Raw genomic sequence first — 18907 nt, 5'->3', positions numbered from 1 at the left:
ACTGCATTTAACCATTTTATGTAATGGTAAAATGTTAATGAATGAACTAATAAATGTTAATTTCGAGCTATTAATATAAATTAATTGATTTTAATTCAAGAATTCACTATTAACCATAATTATTGGAAATTGAATACTTATTAAAATGGATTAATTATATAGATTTGAATGTATTGATTAATTAATTAAGTGAATAGATAATTAAGTTTGTTAAATTAAAATACTATTATCAATTATTTGTTATTAGTCCTGTAAAAAAAATGTTATTAGTTGATTACAACAGAATGATTATGATAACTTTATACATTATTATCCGTGGTGTTAGGACTCAGAATTCAGACAGACTAATCGGAGATAGATGCTTAAACTTTTAAAATCGTAGAAGACCAAATTGAAATCAATCTCAAACTATAAGTACCAAATTTGTAAGGTAGTCTAACCAATTTAAATTAATTCTAAACAAAATATATATATATACATTCTGTAAAAGAAACATCTATCAGAGGAACTATGACAAACAAAATATATCAAAAAAATATTGAAAGAGAGTTTCATCATAGACAGAAATCTCAGAGTTAAATGATATCTAGAACGTGGTTGTTAGAAATATTGAAGATCAAAAAATAGATCTCATTCCAAAATTTACAAGAATAAGGGAATATAAATACATTACCCACCCATTCCACTCACAATTTATCTGTACCTGGCTGCAACACATTTTCAAATAACGCTGCTGTACAGTACATGTGTCTGAAGCTCTCATCTTCTAACTTCTAAGACCACAAAGTTTGTCTAAAAAGTGTTTGGAAAATAATCAGTCGCCATCCCATCAAAATCAATAGGGAGGAAAATAGTTAAATGCTCATTAACTGATGCTCAAAACATCTACAGTGGATAGAGAACAAGGTATAAAATTCTAATGTAGGAAGCTCCTTTTAAACCAACAGCACTTTTTACTCAGTTAAAAAATGTTAATAGACAGCTATCCTATGGACAACTTACTCCACTCCAACTCCAAGCAATAGCCTAAGCCAAGTGTTGGGTATGTTCCTCGTTTCCTTGGAAATGGAGCCAAGTGATGGGCGGCCTTTTGCTTTTCTAGCTCCTCTAATTTCATTTGTTAGTGTTGTCTGTTGTGAATTGTCATGTGACCCCAGAAACCCACAACATCATTTCAACTTATTACAAAGCCACTCTCTGTAGGCTGTACATCTCTGATTTCTTGAAAAGGATCATACCTAAGATAAGGATGCATTGGTTGCTAGGACGAGAACAGTGAGATTGACGATACATTACCACAGCATGCCTTGCAACGTCGTGCCCATTTTCCATTTAAAACTTTATACTGCCAGTTTACTGCTTTGGAGGCTGATCTGAGGATGAGATCTTCTCCACAGAACCTGAGAGGCACTGCCTTTTTACAATTTGGAACTCCATTTTGAGTAGACTTCTTATTCTTGTCCTCAAGCCGGATGCTTCCTGCGGTTTGAACCACCGCTTGCCAAACTGAGATTTCAAGAGCAAAGCAACCACATCATGTCATCGGCATTCCAGGAACATGGTTAGTGTTATAAAATCAATTCAACAGCATAAAAGTACCATATCCAAGTCCTTCCTTTTTAGTCTATCAGGAGCCTCTTCAATGAAGCGCTCTATGAAGTACAGAACAAAGAGACCACAGTCATAGTCGTTCTTTTGCTGTGGAACCTGGTGATGGCCATTCATTAATGGGAAAGGCAAAATCTCAAATCCACAGCACAAAAGATTAACATTGTAAATTTTATGAAGTAAAGTTGATGAGCGATAGAAATACCCTTTCTATTATTTATAATGAGAAGAAATTACAAGGAACCAAGGGAGAATTAGAGAGCTCCCGAACCTTTTACTACCCGTACAGTGGTCCTCCCTCCCTAACGATTTTCTGCCTCACTTCTATGCCTTATCAGCACCCCTTTTCTAGAATATACATTCTTAATATTAGGCCTGTCAATGAGTTATCGACTTTTACATCTAATGTCATGTGGCAGGGTTTCCTTGTTTATAATTCCCAAGTGTAGCAAAACTATTTTGTGCTGTAAACAGAATAGTTTGGACTGCTGAAAGCCTGAAAGCCATTATGTTATGTGTGGGAGTCCTAATAGGGATAGTTTGGGAATATTATTAGTGGGAGTATTATGGTAATTAGTTAGGACTTAGGGGTGGGTTGGATATAAATAGAGGGTAGTAGGGAGAAGAGTGGGTATCTTTTGGAATAGTATTTTGGTGAAAAACTTGAGAGAGTTCCCGAAACGCTATCGATATTATAATTTCTCTTATGATATTGCAATATAGTTATCTTGTTAGGTTCTTGTATTTGGGATCCTAACATTATGCTTCTCAATGTCCAGAAACTTTATATAGATCTATTTTCTTCTATCACTATTTTTTAAATCACAAATTAAACAACCCCTTTGAACTTTTTACTTTTTCTGTTCCTCAAAGAATGAAAAGTTACCACCATCTATAGGTTTACATAATACACAGAGAAAACACAACTAATAAAAGTAAGAAGACTATACCTCGATTATTTTATCTTCAATTCTTCGAGAGATGTTTTTCCATATCCTAAACGGCATTGGAAGATCTGAGTCACTAACTTCTCGATCCAAGTAGCACCATTCCTCTTTTATATAACTACAGATAACATTTTATGCACCCAGATCTTGGTCACTTTCTGAAGAACATCTTAATAGTATATCTAAAAGAAATTCCAGAAAACAGAATGGACAATAATAGTAATTCCACCAAAGTAGTTGATCAAAATATTTCCAGAAATGGTATAAGGCATTTTCATTGGTGTCATAAAAGGGCTTCCGTACTTTTTAATGTTATCAAAAATTGATCTGCTAGAGTGTAGTCCCAGTGAATCCAAATGAAGTATAATGGGTCCCGCTTCATCTTCCTTATGTGGAAAACATATAATCACCAAGCTCCAGTGAAGACTGAACACATCAGAAACCAAAAAGATAAAATCAAAATTCTCTTTTAAAACCATACCCAGACCAACACAAAAATGCGGAGAATATTTGATATCCTAGATAATGATAGACCATGGCATGAACCCATGAACTCGAAGCATCTAAGTTTAAAGCTTGCCTTTTGGTCATGGGCCAGCCCAACGTGGTTGGAAACAGGAGTAATCGAAAAGCTATAGACAATGTGAGAACTACAGGAAATAAAGAGAACACGCAAAAATCAATACAATGAGATTCTACACATTCACATGGAAATTGTCATGCTAAACGAACTGCAAAATAATTAATAGCATGCACATTAGTGCCATTAACTCAAAGAGACAAGTAATTGCACGCTTAGATATTAAAGAGTTGACCATAGGAACTTACTCCTCGTGGATTGGAATCAGTACATAAGCTTTCTGAAATATATTAACGCCCTTCCACCACCTTCTGAACTTGACAAAAAAAATTTCTTTGTCCTTCCCCTTAACATGTCAAGAAATCAAAGTCAAGAATAACTTGCGGGAAAGAATACTGTATTACAGCAAAACTATAGATATTATACGAGACTATACATACGCACATTTAAAGAAGAAAATGAAGAAACTGTCAGTGCCACAAGTAACCTCATGTCATATCCTCGGGGGAAATAAAAAAGGCAAGGCTGTTTATATCTATTTGTGCTACAAACCTATTACAATATAAAGTACTTTTTTTCCCAAAGGCTATGATACCAATCTTGGTGAAGCTTTAGTTTTATTAATTCTAAAATTAATTTTACAGAGGGGAAGCCATGGCCTCTATAGATTTGCTTGGCTTATGGGTTATGGGCTTCGATTACAATGGTTTTTTCTAATTAACCAACAGTAACTAACTCTAATCTTAATAAATAAACAATACTTAAGTAAATAAAAATACTTAAGCAAAAATACAAATAGACCCTAAATAAACTAACAATATAGTACATCAAAACACATATTTAATTGATAGAGTGAATGGTTACCTACAAGGTATCAAACTCTTTTAAAGAAGCTAACGTAAAATACTCCCCAATAAGAATTTATTGTAAAAAGGGCATAATTATAAAGGGAACAAAAACTATTGAACTCAGATATTTCAAAAACTTCATGCAACACATGTTAAACCCACATCACCACACCCCCACTAGAAATTAGAAGTCCATCCCTCAACTCAGAAGCTTTTAAACCCTTCAACCGAGATCAAAATCGTCAAGCCTGTTACATGTTATGTAGGTGCCGATATCATGTTTCATCACATGCTTATGTGCACACTTCTTAATCTGGTAGTAACCTAGTAATGCAGTTCTGCATTTCCATATCCAGTAAGTAAAGTTTATGAAACCAAAAATTATAGGACATTGATTCTAAAAGTATACACCTAGGTGTGTCAGCCAGATACACCTTGGAAATCTTGCCTCATGCCTGACGAGGCAGTCTAGCTTGGGTGTGTGCCTTCTTTAGTGCACCACAATAAGGTTTACAGTTTCAAATTCTTTAAGTGCCATTTTTCCTTCTACACACTAACGTTTTGCCCTACATTTCCTGAATGCAAGAGTGATTTTGAACTCCTTTCTTACTCGTAACTCTTTATTTGATTTTTTTTTTTTCTGGTTAGTGCGGAAAAAAGATCTACGAATTTCTTCTTCTTTGCCTCTCTCTCTTATAGATGACTTTTCATATGTAAAACATGTCATAATTTTCTATATTTATTCTCTAGAATATCTTTTAAGGATATCTTATTTTGATCTCTAAATTATGCATCTATGCAGGGTCTAGCCTCACCTTGGGCTTAGGTTAACAGAAACTTTTGCACCATAGTACTATATACTTCTCTCAAGAAAAAAATGAATCAATCACTCAGAAGGGGGAAGTAAAGTACTCAAACAGCCTTGAAAAAAGTGTATAGGACTACCTTGTTTGATACAGCCTCCTTAAGCTTTTCATAAAAATAAGTATTGAAAAAGTGAGAATTGCATATCACCCTATTTGTTGAACATGCTCGCTGCTGTAAATACCTACATAGGGAGGAAAGTTGCACATGGAACTTAAAACTGCATCAATACCTAAAATTTCTGCTAAAAAAGAAGAAGAAAAAGTGAAGGGAGAAAAATAAATGATAGCAATAAAAAGTGAAGGAACGAAATTGTGCGGCCCGGGCGCTTTTATGGTTGATATGGAAGGAACAAAATAGTCGGCTTTTTGAAGATATGATTTTGTGAGATTCTTTTTGTGTGAATATTAAGCATCTAGCTTCATGGTGGACTTTACTCCACAAAAAAGTTTTTTGTAACTACAATCTTCTCTTGCTTACACAAGATTGAAAAGTGGTGATTGTATATCGCTTTGAGGAGGGTTAGCTCTACCCTCCGCCTTCTGACTGTATCCCGTTTAGGGGCCTTTTTTATTTGAATACAGATATTTTGTTTCTTATCCAAAAAAAATAAAAAATAAAAAATCAGACGATACAATGAAATCCTACATTTAACTCCATCTGGATTCCCCTCAAAAAGTGTTTTTTTAAATCAGCATTGACATGCATTCTAAGCTGGAAAGGTGCTTTCCGAACTAGAAAACTCAAAATAAAACAACAAGATGATAGCAAACAAGAAAAAGAAACAAAGCCAAGACACGCCTCAAGGAAAAGAAAAAGAAAAACCTCTAAACATAGAGAACAGATCAAGTTCCATCCAGAGCACCAAAAACTTCTTTCAAACAAGAAGAAAAGAAAACTAAACCCCGTGAGTTTTTTGTGGTAACAATGTATCATGCCATATTGAAGTTCATAGAGAAGAGAACAAAAAAAACTTGCAGTACAATGAGTCACACATCAAGTTCTACATCTAATCACTTCCATAGGTCCAAAAGGTGCTCTACTAACCGAATATAAAAGTTCATGATCGTTGATGTCAAATAACCCTCTGGATCAAGACACTTTATGTCCTCAAAACAAATTTCAACTGATTCTGGATCGTGCCTGCCGACAGTTAGTAGAATATATAATAAAAGTACCACTTTCATAGAATCACAAATTTAAAGAGAATATGCTTAGGTATTGATAATAAAGAAAAGTGTTGTGCACCTTGATGGATAGTAGATCTTGGTCTCCTTCATGCTGAAAAGTTCACATAAATGTAAATTGTAGCTTGTATCAAAAAGTTGTCCAACCTATGATGCATGTCAATGGACTAAAGAAACAAGCATATTAAGTTTACCATTTGTCATCACGCTCTGATATTTTTATTGCCAGAGCTTCCTCCTCGTCTACAACTACAATGGTCTGCCCCTATCCAAAGAAATCTCATCAATTAGATGAAGAAAGTACCATAAAGAATAGAACACAGCTATCCTACGTAAGGGCAGCATAAATGCCTGCTTGACATGGTTTTCTGTTTTTACATGGAAAATAAGACCTTCATAAAGAGCGATTAAAAACAAACATGAATCAAATGCTGCCACAAAAGAGTGAGATAAAACTCCCCACAGAGCTCTATACTGAACTATCATGTTGAGATCGTAAGATTATTATAACAAATGGGTATTATATCTTGCCTTACACATCAAAGCCACGAGAATGAAAAACATAAACCCAACAAAGTCTAACACTCAAAACGTACCTCTCTAAGTCTCAGATTATCTGAATGCTGAACTTGAGAAGCATCCTTCCTGCAAAGAAGGGCCAAAATAATCTTAGCACATGAACTGTGGACGGGCTACATCAATCTGAAAAGTTAACTGAGAGAAGTTATAAAAGGTTATTCGATTTTTTAGGTCAACTTTGAGGTCCCACAATTTTTTAGAACCTCAGTTGGATAAGCTAATCATTTATAATTTTTAGCTCAACTGGATGTTTATTTAATTTTATTCATTTTCTTTTTCAGGTTTCCCTTTTAAGTGGAAGGCCAAAATGCCATGGCTCAGCTCATTGCCAAAAGGGTTGTTTTTCAGGATAGTTAATTGGAGAAACAGAAGGATTTTTCAGGGTGTGAAAAGACTTAATAATGGGATTTGGATATTGATCTAGTAGCCCTTTCTTGGAGTCCTTGCTCGAAAGATTTTGGTAATTACTCTCCCTCTTCCATGACTTCCAATTGACGGAGTCTTTTTGTAACTCCTTTAAGTTAATTCAGATCATTTTTGTGAATGTTCATTGTTTCCAATGTTTTCTCTACAAATATCCATTGACATCTCCGTAAGTTCAAGACATGAAGATTCATCAATACTGACATCTAAATCCTTGATATAAATTACTTACATGCTAGACATTAGACACCATTTTAGCTAATCTTAACTGATTGCAAGGATAAAGTAATGAAACAAACCAAGCATGTAACGAGTCTTCAGTACAATCATATCTAATGCCATAGTAAATTCTTGTATTGAATAAAATCTTATATTACTAGCACAAAAATGAAAAACTGCCCTCTCAAGATAGCTTCCAGTATCTACATCACACATCAGAACCGCATGGGGGATTTAAGGGGGAGAAAACTTAAAAAGTAGTCAAAGAAGGATGGTTAAAGTAGAACTTACTTCCCAAAACAGCCAGGCAGCTTTTCAATGACGTCAAAATCAAACTGATCAGAATTTTTGCCATTTTTATGAACATCGAAAGAAAGATTATTGGCAGATTTGAATGGCTGTTGTCTTGATGATGTTTGACCCTTCTGTTTTAGCTTTGGTGATAATCTACCATTATATCTCTGTCTCCGATTATCACAATGTCCCAAAACTGATAGTTCTTGACTGAAGGAACCATTATTGCACCCTGCCTGCTCAGATAGTTTAAAATAAATAAAAGAAATTATGTTGAGGGCTGAAGGAAATTAAAAGTTACAGACATTTATATGGCACAGTGCAGTACTTTTTCTTCCAACTTCCGGGAAAAACAAGAAGTGAATGTGGACAATGAATCAGCTGAAGATGAAGCAGTCTTTTCCCTAGCTCCGTAAGACGTACCTACAAAAAGATTTAAACCCTTGTGCCTGATTAGTTGACAAATTTTGAAAATTTTTTGTAGTTGATCGTATATCTAACTGTAACTTCTTCCATTGTGTGAATTTTTTCTTTTGATGAGAAATCACCCTGATGCTTCAACAATTGGAGAAGTTGTAAGACATTGTCTCTCTCCTTCTCGTCACTCATACCAAAGATCAGTATTTAATATTTACTTATGCAATCTACCTCCCAGTAATTTGATCATATCAGATATACCTCCAAAGTTAATTTATCAACTATGATGACCCAAATTTATCAACTATGATGACCCAAAAAACAAAAAGAAAACATCATTCCTCCAAATATGCAAAGAAAAGAAACAAAAAAGGTATGTTTGATACCAGGAAAAAAAAAATCTAAATTGAGCTCCTTGGCAACTCCAATACTAGTCTAAATATGATTTTGAAGTTCTGAGTCAATCTCCAACAATATCTATATCCTCCTTTCAACAACTGCAGGTACATGCCATTTCCAGAGGTGCCATAATTGTGCATGACAGTTCAAATTTAATAATTTGTACATTTACTCTGATCAATCGCCCTAAATTATACTATTTTCACTAAGAGCATAAAAAAGTCCAAACTTTTCTACTAATTGTGCCCCCTGTGACTTGTGTGATTGCACACGACTAAGGGACAACTGATGGTAGTGAAGAGAACATAGATGGTTCTTTTCTTCACTCTTCTTCTCCAAATAAAAAGGCTTAAATGTCTGCCTACCAATACAAATGTGATCTAATTCATAATGGAGAAAAATTATATTGAGTATTACATGAATGAAAACATGCAGCATTACAGTTCAAGCAAGCACAAGATCCATCAATTTTTCCATTTTACCAACAGTGTGGCAATACTGTTCAATATATGATTTGGAGTTTTAAGGTCAGTATAGGAAAGCAATAAAAATAAATCGAAAAGGGACTATAGTGATAAATTTAGAACATTACCAACCATACTTGAGGTTGTTGGCTGTGAGAGATTTTCGCATCCAGTAGCTTCCTGACAAATAATAAAAGCAGAAGAATCTTAAATTAGAACCAAGTTGGGAGAGTAAATCCCCATATGAAGTTATCTTCATACTCTTGAATAATCATTTGATCTTCCTGAGCAGTAATATGAGCATCCAGATATTTTTCTTTGTGGGTTCTTTAAAGTAAATGTTACAACGTCATGCGTGGTCCGAGAGGAACTAGGCTTTTTAAATTTTTAGAAAGTGAATAGAGTGCCAAATTGGGTTAGGATGCTTTCATATCTGCGGCCTCTTTTGTCGAGTTTTTGCTCAAAGATTTGTTATAACTCTCCTCTTCAACTCATCTGGACTTGGGAGGCTTTCCCTACTTTAGTCATATAATTCGATCATAATGTAGTGAAATTTTGTTCCTTATCAAAAATAACTAAATAAATCAACCTCCAGAACAGGCGGGTCAACCAGAACTTCATCGAGCAGCAAGCATTTGTTAACGAAAAGTGATCCCAAGATATAATCCATTTGGTTACGAACTACGAGAGTACTGACCAGTTACAACAACAAACACTCGGGTTCCCAAAGGGGGAGTTTAATTGATGCGACGGCGAAGGATGTTCAATAAAAATCTTGATTTTGTCCCCAAACAAAAATTGAAAACATTGATGATCGAAGGCTAAACTAAGTTCGAATTTAAGTAAATAATCAGCATTAGAGCCTGTGACGGAACAAAAAGAAAAAATTCTCCCAACTGATACGGATAACGGCACAACCCAGTATACCCAATTGCCCATTCTTTCAGTTTTCTCAGAAGGAAAAAATAAATCGAGTAATTAACATGAGTTCACGATTCGAAGGAAGGGACTCAATTTGTAACAGGAAAACCTTTTCAACTCGACGGAGCTTTCTGTATTCCCTCTCTTCCTCGCACAGCTCCAGAGTGCGAATGTACTTTTGCCCCTTGTCAGGCAATTTACAAGCCTTTGTCTCGTAGAAACTCTTCATTCTGCGAATCTTATCTTCCAGCTCGACATCGCTAAACTTTTGGTATTCTTCTCTAGCCAAATGTTGCCGATCGGAGTCCATGTCAAGGTGGTTCTGGGGGTGAGGAGCCGCGGTGGGAGGCTCGATGACTACATCAGGCGGAGGCTCCTCGTCTTCACAGCCTAAGAGTTTGTCCCAGTCAATATTCAGAGGTCTCTTTGTCGTTTTCTCTTGCTCCATGAATATGCATCTGATGCAGCAGAAATTTACGCTATTTTTTACTTCCTCTGTCTCTCTCTCCGTTTACCCTCTTCTTTGTTCTTGACAACACTCTGACAGAAGTCGCAGAACAAAGGTTTTTTTGGCGTTCATTTGGCATCCCGGGCTTTCCCCTCCATTTCCCATTCCATGCATTTACTGAGATTTTTTTCCTTTTCTTTTTGGCGCTTTCCTTTTTCTTTTTTTTTTTTCCCCTTTTTGTGTTTTTCGTAATTTTATTTGTTTCGAGAGTCTCATCTCATGTACTAAGAAATAAAAAAGAATTATACGCATAATAAGATATTTCACCTATCTTTTGAGTCAATATAGCACGATAATAAATATATTGTATTAAATATAGTTTATGAAATAGGTGCTTAAATTAAATGATATTTCATACTTTGTCTTTAGTTTAGTCACACTTCTATAGTTTTTATTTTTTATTTTGTACTCTTGCCTTATGATCTGTCTTTGTTTCAATTTAGTTCACAGACCTTTTTTATACCTTAGTCACTTTACATATAAACTATTGCTAAATAAATATTTTATTTGCATATCGAAATTAAACTCTTCAATTATTTAGTTCACAGACCTTTTTTATACCTTAGTCACTTGACATATAAACTATTGCTAAATAAATATTTTATTTGCATATCGAAACTAAACTCTTCAGTTATTGATAGACTAATCTACTAAATTTAGTGAAAAAAAAAATCCATCATTTTTGTTATTTGTTTAAAAAATACCCTGTCATTTAAAAAGTTTTAATATTTTATTTGACATTTCATAAACATTTCAACAAATACCCTTTAACATTAACTTTGGTTAATATTTCAAATTAAAGTTGATGTGACAAAATCTTAAATAATTATAGTAAATATGGGAGAGGTCCAACCCATACCATATGAGTCGGACTCTACTATTATTCGACAATTTCAAAGTAGGCTAAAATTAGCTTATTTGCTGTGACAATGATGATGGTGACAGGAAGGGTTTGGGAAGTTAGAGAGAGGGGTTGTAAATAGGGATTAAAAAAGAGAGGTGAAGATGGATGAGTCGAAACTTGAAAGGTAAAATTTAAGTCAACGTTTGTAAAAAAAGGAAAATAATAAAACAAAGCACAAATTTTTAAATAAAAGAACTCAGGGACAGAAATGTCAATTTCCCTGTAATGGGCCTTCACTGACGCCCGAGCCCGATTTTGTATTACTGGACTAAATCTGCTAAAGTAACCATGTAGGTTACGCACTGCACCACGTGGACCAATAGGGAGTCACCTACTAGACTAAGCCGCTGAAAGAGAAACAGGCGATTTCTTGTTCTCAATGTTTCTGTAGGGGTTGGGGTCCGGTTCTTCTTCTTCCCCTCCTTCTCCAGTCTCTAGGGCACAAGATTAGTGTAAGAGCTCGTTCGGCAGAAAAGTGCAAGCTAAGCCTGGAAGCTCCGTACTTCCTCGCGATCTTTTTTATACTTCCATGGCGGACTCTTCCTCTTCCCCTGCAACCCTTGATTCAAATCCTCAAGTTGCCGACCCCGAAAACCCCAATTCCCAGACAAATCAACCCGAATCTGCCGCTCCTTCTTATCCTCCACCGCAATCGTTACCACCAACATCGATATCTCTCGGAATAAACCCTACCTTGCATTCATCGTTAGTGTCAACGCCACAACCACCTCCTTCTCTATCATATGCCCCGCCACCCTTATCCGGCACGGTGGCCGTTCCTCCGACGGCTCCGTCTTTCCGCCCGGTGCCTCTCCCAGCTCATCAGTTCTCGCCCATGCCGAACACTGGCATGCTGAACCCGAGCTATCCAAACCCTGGGGTTCAGCCTCCCGGTGTTGGCTCGGTGGCGGCGCCTGCTCCTGGTATGCCAAGTGGTGGTACAGGAGCAGTTCCGGTGCCGCAACCGATGATGGCATATCAAATTCCACCGGGTCAGGTTCCGAATCCGGCGTTGAGGCCATACGGCACCATGCCAAATGGTTTCGCTGCCATGCCAACTGCTGGTCCTCAAGGGGCCTTTCCTCCCCCTGGTGGGTCTTATTTATCCCTATTGTTTATAACACTGCAATTGCCAATGTGATTGCGTATTATTTTAGAACCGTTTCTTATTTAGTACGTCATTGTTCTGATTGTCACTGTGTTGTTTGAAATTGTTAAACATTCTGTTTGTTGATGTTGTCAATTACGGCAGATGCATTCATTTTGAGTTCGTTATCAATTGGAATACAGTCGAACGTAGACGAAAATTTTACTTTGATTTTGTGTGACTTTGACTTGTTTTTTTAACCGTTGACGCAAAGTATAAGTTCCGCGCATATTATGATGCCTGGGAAAGAGTTTGCTAAAATAAGTTCGGAGTCTATTAAAAATTTTCGTCTTGGTTAGATTAAGGGTATCGATGACAGGATGTTTTCTCCTACAGCGTCTTGTCTCTTGATTGAATACGGTGAGAAAGGTTGGAAGGCTTCATATTGCTTAGAGAACTACCATCTACAACTCCTTGTTTGGTATGCTCATTCATATTTGCCTGTTATTCTTGTTTGCTTTCAGCACGATTTTTTTAAATAGGATTCTGGTACTAAGCCCATAGAGAACTTGGTATTTATAATACAAGTAGTATACAAGAGTCCTTCCTTTTGCCCTGCTACATAATACACGGCTGTGTCATGTTTATTTACTAGGATTTTACTGGTAGTTATATTGGATACTGTCCCTGGATATTTGAATTGCCAGAAGCAGACCATGTTAGCACCTGTTCGTTCGCCTTGTTTCTAAGGTATCAAATTCTCTTAATTAATTTTATTTGACATTTTCTTAATTTCTTTATGCTACACTTCAACATCTAACCATTGGAAATCTGAGAGTGAATTTTGGGAATATGTGAATTTGTTCCTCTTTTCAATTGATTATCTGTATGTATGACATGCTCAAAGTGTGTGCTTCTTAAATCTTAAATTGTGCTTTCGGTGGACGGGATATTTTGAGAAGGTTGCAGTGCAAGAGTAAGGTAAGTCGAATTTATGTAACAGTTGAAGGAATTTGGTGCTATCATTTGAATGCTTTCATCAGGTTATCTATTCAGCTGGTGATAGTTTCCATTCCTGTGCTTTGGATTTTGGTAATGGGATTCATGATTTCTCATCTATTATACTTCTGTATACTTTTAGCACCGTTAGATGGTTACCTGTGAGTAGTCTGCCAACACTTTCTGATGCATTGGCAAGATATTCTTTTTCATTTGTGCAGGAGTTCCTCGTTATCCTTCTCCATACCCTGCTATGATTCGGACTCCTTTTCCTCCACGGCCACCTGGTGCTCTTGGCATGGTTCCAGGGATGCCACGCCCTCCTATTCCAGGGATTCCTGGCGTTCGTCCAATCATCCCTCCTGTGGTTAGGCCATCTGTTCTCCCAAGTGTTACACCTGCGGAAAAACCACAAACTACAATTTATATTGGCCGAATTGCACAATCAGTGGAAAATGATTTTATGCTTTCTCTTCTTCAGGTAGGTTAATCATTCTCTATGTTGCATTTCTTCAGTTATTTTGCTTTCCTTCAATTTTAGTGACCTATTTTCAATATCAATCTGTTCTTGTAGCTTTGTGGACCAGTGAAGAGTTGGAAACGAGCTCAAGATCCTACAGATGGAACTCCTAGAACCTTTGGATTCTGCGAGTTTGAGTCTGCTGAAGGCGTTCTTCGTGCTCTACGATTACTGACAAAGTTAAACATTGATGGACAAGAACTTGTGGTATGATTGGATTTGTCATAATATTTGTAGATATCCCATTTGATCTTATTAGTGCTTAATTTTGATCTCTATTAATCTATTTTAAAACATTCCTTCTCTAGAGGGGACATTAGAGTCAATTATATGTTTTTTGTTGTTCTATCAATTCTTTATCATTGCTTTTAAGATTAAAATTTCAACCAAAGAAGAAGCTTAATGGGTTCTATCTCTATGTTGGACTTAATTGTATAACGCAGTTCTCATAGTTTAAAGCTATGGACATGCTGGCGTTTTTGTAACTTGCCTTTTTGGCCTTTTGTATATTTCTTATCACCAATGAAATATCGTGTTTCATGTAAAAAAAGCTATGGACATGCTTAGATATTGTATAATGGGACCTGGTTTTTGAAGGCACCCTCGAAGTTTTACTTTAGTATTACCTTTAATTTAGTCATATGCAAGGTTGGCCTCTGTATTGCTGTTTTATTTTTTATTTTTCCTGCCAAGCTTTCATTCGTTATGTATTGATATTTTTCATTTTGGATGACAGATGTCATTATTTTTTTTCCAACCTAGAAATGGTATGGATATTTATTTTGTTTGGCATCATTGTACATAAAAAGTTAAACTTGTTTCCGATAGAGAAAAAAAAAAGTAAGTTAATGTAGTCTTTTTTTCTTCCCTTTCTCCTTTCGGATCACATCAATGATCAACTATTGTTCTCTACATTCACCTTTCAACTTATTATTATTTTTTAAAATTTATCATTATTTTTTTAATAAACAGTTAAAAGGTACTCAAGCAACAAGAGATTATCTGAAGCGTTATGTTGAAAAGAAAGCAGAGAATTCAAAGAAACTGAAAGAAACACAAGTTTCAGAGACCAAAGAAGAAGAAGCAGACACTACGAAAGTGGCTAAAAATGAAACTTCAAAGCCCCCTGTAGAGGATTCAAAGGAGGACCACGATTCTGGAGAAAAAGAAGATCATGACATTGCCAATTCTGCAGTTTTAAGTGATGAAGATAGAGATGCTGATCGAGAGGCATCAGAAAAGCTTACAAATGCACTGGAGGAAAGGTTAAAGTCTAGACCTTTGCCACCACCTCCTCCACTGACAGCAGCTGATGTCTCTGGTAATTCAAGTGCAGAACCATCTGCTAAATTGAAAGATAGTGAATCTGACGCTGATATTTTGAAAAGTGGTAAGTGCGTATGATTGGTTTTTCAAATCTTCTCTCTGCAGCATGAGAATTGGTTTGCACGGGAGATATGCATTAACGTTTATATTTCGGTCCTTAGTTTATTGCAAGTAGTTTATGTTTCTTTCTATAAATAAAATTGGAATTGCTGGGTTGCTTAATTGTCATAACCTCCTACAGATGCAGCTGATGATAGAAATGATGATGACACAACTAGTGATAATAAACAAACTAGCGAGCATGAAAAGCCTGAAACAAGTTCACCTGACAGAAGTAGAAGGTATGACAGGAGAAGCCGAGAAAGAGACAGGGAGCGGGATTTGAAAAGGGAGAAGGAGAGGGAAATTGAGAGATATGAAAGAGAGACAGAGCGGGAGCGTGCTAGGAAAGAGAGGGAACAAAGAAGAAAGATTGAGGAGGCTGAGCGACAGTATGAAGAATGTCTTAAAGAGTGGGAATATCGGGAAAGAGAGAGAGAAAAGCAAAGGCAGTATGAGAAAGAGAGGGAAAAAGAGAAAGAACGTAAAAGGAAGAAAGAGATATTGTATGATGAAGATGATGAGGATGATGATTCAAGAAGAAAATGGCGCAGAGGTGCTCTGGAGGAAAAGAGGAAGAAGAGGTCTAGAGAAAAGGAAGATGATTTGGTTGATAGACATAAAGAGGAAGAAGAAATTGTTGAGGCCAAGAGGAAGACTGAAGAGGAACAGCTGCAGAAACAGAAAGATACCCTGAAACTTCTATCTGATCAGACTATGAATGTCAATGAGAAAACTGTTCTTGCTGAAGAATCCGCTAATGATATTGTTATGGCTTCCGAACGTGATTCTGAGCTCAACTCTAGCTGCGAGAACCATATTGGTATTATCTTACTCGTCAACTGTAAAAAGTCTTTTTTTCCTGCATAATTATTACATCGTGCTCTTGTGTTCTATTATTTTGAATGACATATCTGGTATTTGACAGGGGACGGGATTTTACAAAATGGTAGTGGCGATGAATCAAATACGGTACTATTGTCAGAGACTCGACAGAGTGGAGGCTTACCTGCAAAAAGGTTAGGATTTGGTTTAGTAGGATCTGGGAAACGGACTGCTGTACCTTCAGTTTTTCATGAGGAGGAGGATGATGAAGCACAGAAGGATAAGAAGATGAGGCCACTGGTTCCCATCGATTACTCAGCTGAGGAACTCCAGGCTGTGCAACCTGCCAGTACTGGAGCGTTGCCGCCAAATTTAGTTGCAGCAGCCGAGTTTGCAAAGCGTATATCAAATGTTAATGCCAAAGAAGAGAAGCCTGACAGTGAAAGGGAGCGAGGAAGGCGTTCTGGCGAAAAGTCTAGTCAGCGGGATAGAGACCGGAATGATGAGGATGCGTATCGCACCAAAGAGGAGAACAAGGCAATAGACAGAGATAGGGAGCGAGACCATGTTTTGGATAAAGCAAAAACACCAGATAACAAAAAGCTTTTGGATGCAAAACAGTTGATTGATATGATTCCAAAGACGAAGGAGGAGTTATTCTCATATGACATAAATTGGGCTATTTATGAAAAGGTACGGAGTCTCGTTGAATTACTTTTTTAAGGTATCCATGGGCGTTGAAATTTGAAACTGTATGCTGCATGAGTGTTTAATGAAGATGCTAGTCGACCTAGAACGTCGATAAATCTCTTCTCATTTTGTTCTCTTTGCTTTAAATTTTCCATGTCAGCACATGACTAGTTTTCTTAAAAGCATTTTTTTTCCTATAAAATTGGGGAAAGTGCTGATTATAGATCCTTGTGTGGAGTTGCCATTGCATATTCGAGTTTCTGCTGCTACTGGGCTCTGAATAATTACAGCTGCAGTGGGATCTTTGGTAAATAATATCTGTCGGTGATTTTTTTCTGAAAATTTAACGCACTATTATGCATGTTTGCAGCATGCACTACATGAGAGAATGAGACCATGGATTTCAAAAAAGATAACGGAGTTTTTGGGGGAGGAGGAAACCACTCTTGTGGATTACATTGTTTCAAGTACTCAGGAACACGTAAAGGCATCTCAAATGCTGGAGCTGCTTCAGACAATTTTGGATGAAGAAGCTGAAATGTTTGTTCTGAAGATGTGGAGAATGCTTATCTTTGAAATAAAAAAGGTCGAGACTGGTCTAGCCTCCAGATCAAAAGCATGAGGTTAGTTTTCTGTGTGCCGGCTGTCATTGGTGCTTTCCCTCTACCAATATTTTTCACGGCTCTGAACTTTCAGGCCATTTCCTAGTGGTATAAGGATCGCATTGCTGTTGGGGTTTTACTCAATTGTATGCTTTAGATTCATTCTTTTTGTTAGTGTTCACAGTCGAACTTTGGTCTCCCATGAGAGCTCGCACTTGTAGCTTAAAAAAAAGAAATTGGAATCAACAGTTTTTAGTTTTAGTCTGAACTCTTGAGATATTATCCATTTGAAGCTGAAGCAGCAACTTTAGTTCATAGTGATTGATGGCCATCTGAAAAGTTAGAATATCAAATCTTCTGCGGAATTGAGCCCCGGTAGGTTTTGTTGCCCGCGGGGAGCTGGGAGGTTTCGTTGTAATTTTGACTCATTTCGTAATTTTTAAATGTAAAATTACTCGCTGTAGTATCCTCATGATTAAAATCAACAATCCCTCCCTCATTATTAAAAAAACAAATTTCTTTTCAATCTTTATTGGAAAATCGAATGCACTAATTTCTTTTCCATGGAAGGAAACAGCCCGCCCCTAACACGAAATATGTTATGTAACTCAAGTTGGAAGGATCTGTTGGAATTTTGGGATTGGGGAGGAGGAGGGCAGTTTCGGAATTGCTGCCCATCAGAGATTTTTTGAGATCAATAATTCTGTAGGAGTTTAAGGTTCCAAAGAAGTTTAAAGCTTTGATTGGTGTCTGGGCCGGCGTTTAGCATGACGTTGCCCGTCGGCCCAGTCCTATCCTATCAAAATTTATTATTAATGTCGGATTTTCATAACTCTTTTATTATTTTATTGTCGAAAATTAAGTTGGTAAATACAACTCCACTTTATGTGTGTATTTATTGTTTTCCTAATATTTCAAACTGTTTTTAAATCTAAACTAAATTTTGAGAACTAAAAAAAAGTAAATCAAACAGCGACAAATTTATATATGTATAATTTAAAAATATATAATAGTGTACTATTTAAAAGTGCTAGAAGAATAATTTGACTTTTCAGCTTATTTATTTCTCTTTCATTTTAATTAACATATTTATTTATATAAATTTTTCAATTTTACAAGATAGCTCGTGTATGCTCCACCAAGCCAAAATGTAATTTTGTTAACCTTTTAAAATTATTTGTTATATAATAGAAAAAATGTTTCAAAGTTGAGGGTTGGTCAGCCGCTAGACTTGACATTTGACATGAGAGATAAATTGACATATTTTATAATATTGTAAAGAAATCGACGACAATCAACATACAAATCAACAAAATATTACTAATATGACACAATATTATTATTGATAAATTTGAACTTATTTAAAATGGATGAAATATTTGTTTATATTTGTCTTTTTCAAAAATATATAATTACATGAACACAACATTTTGTTGAAAACCTCTGATATGCCCTCAAATATGTCACCCTCTTTACTGGGCCGACCTGACACAAAGAAGCAAAAGCCGAAGTCTTGTGGGCTCCAAACCTCCAACCACTGTTTGGGCCGCTTACCATAAAACCTAGTTTTGTGACTCAATTCACTGACTAAAGATGG

At 36.3% G+C, this 18907-nt stretch overlaps 2 protein-coding genes across 5 annotated transcripts; one reads left to right on the top strand and one right to left on the bottom strand.

The window, feature by feature from the left end:
* Positions 1-569: 569 nt before the first annotated feature.
* Positions 570-10386, bottom strand: LOC111019156 (ubiquitin-like-specific protease 1D). Of its 3 annotated transcripts, none has more exons than XM_022295473.2 (14): positions 9860-10386; positions 8958-9009; positions 7878-7972; positions 7547-7785; positions 6631-6679; positions 6229-6293; positions 6096-6128; positions 5895-5990; positions 4929-5031; positions 3384-3481; positions 2859-2981; positions 2559-2673; positions 1600-1707; positions 570-1506 (listed from the first exon to the last, which is right to left on the bottom strand). In XM_022295473.2, exons 1-14 carry the CDS (start codon positions 10196-10198, stop codon positions 1354-1356), a joined length of 1668 nt encoding a protein of 555 aa, XP_022151165.1. In that variant the 5' UTR covers positions 10199-10386; the 3' UTR covers positions 570-1353. The 3 variants fall into 3 exon arrangements, with proteins under 3 accessions (XP_022151165.1, XP_022151166.1, XP_022151164.1); XM_022295474.2 differs by having other exon boundaries at positions 6229-6299; positions 8967-9009; XM_022295472.2 differs by having other exon boundaries at positions 6229-6299; positions 9860-10385.
* Positions 10387-11541: 1155 nt separating this feature from the next.
* On the top strand, positions 11542-17571 carry LOC111019228 (splicing factor PWI domain-containing protein / RNA recognition motif (RRM)-containing protein). Of its 2 annotated transcripts, none has more exons than XM_022295572.2 (7): positions 11542-12253; positions 13470-13729; positions 13823-13975; positions 14741-15158; positions 15336-16016; positions 16122-16711; positions 17079-17571. In XM_022295572.2, the coding sequence occupies exons 1-7, from the start codon at positions 11692-11694 to the stop codon at positions 17328-17330; spliced, it is 2916 nt and encodes a 971-aa protein (XP_022151264.1). In that variant the 5' UTR covers positions 11542-11691; the 3' UTR covers positions 17331-17571. The 2 variants fall into 2 exon arrangements, with proteins under 2 accessions (XP_022151264.1, XP_022151267.1); XM_022295575.2 differs by lacking the exon at positions 11542-12253 and adding an exon at positions 12798-12999.
* The last annotated feature ends 1336 nt before the right edge of the window (positions 17572-18907 follow it).

The sequence above is a fragment of the Momordica charantia genome, assembly GCF_013281855.1.
Source record: "Momordica charantia cultivar OHB3-1 chromosome 9 unlocalized genomic scaffold, Mcharantia_2.0 BLBB01000009.1, whole genome shotgun sequence".
NCBI classification, from domain to species: Eukaryota; Viridiplantae; Streptophyta; class Magnoliopsida; order Cucurbitales; family Cucurbitaceae; genus Momordica; species Momordica charantia.
Note: the sequence above shows the minus strand (reverse complement) of the source record. Positions and strands in the feature narration are given on the sequence as shown.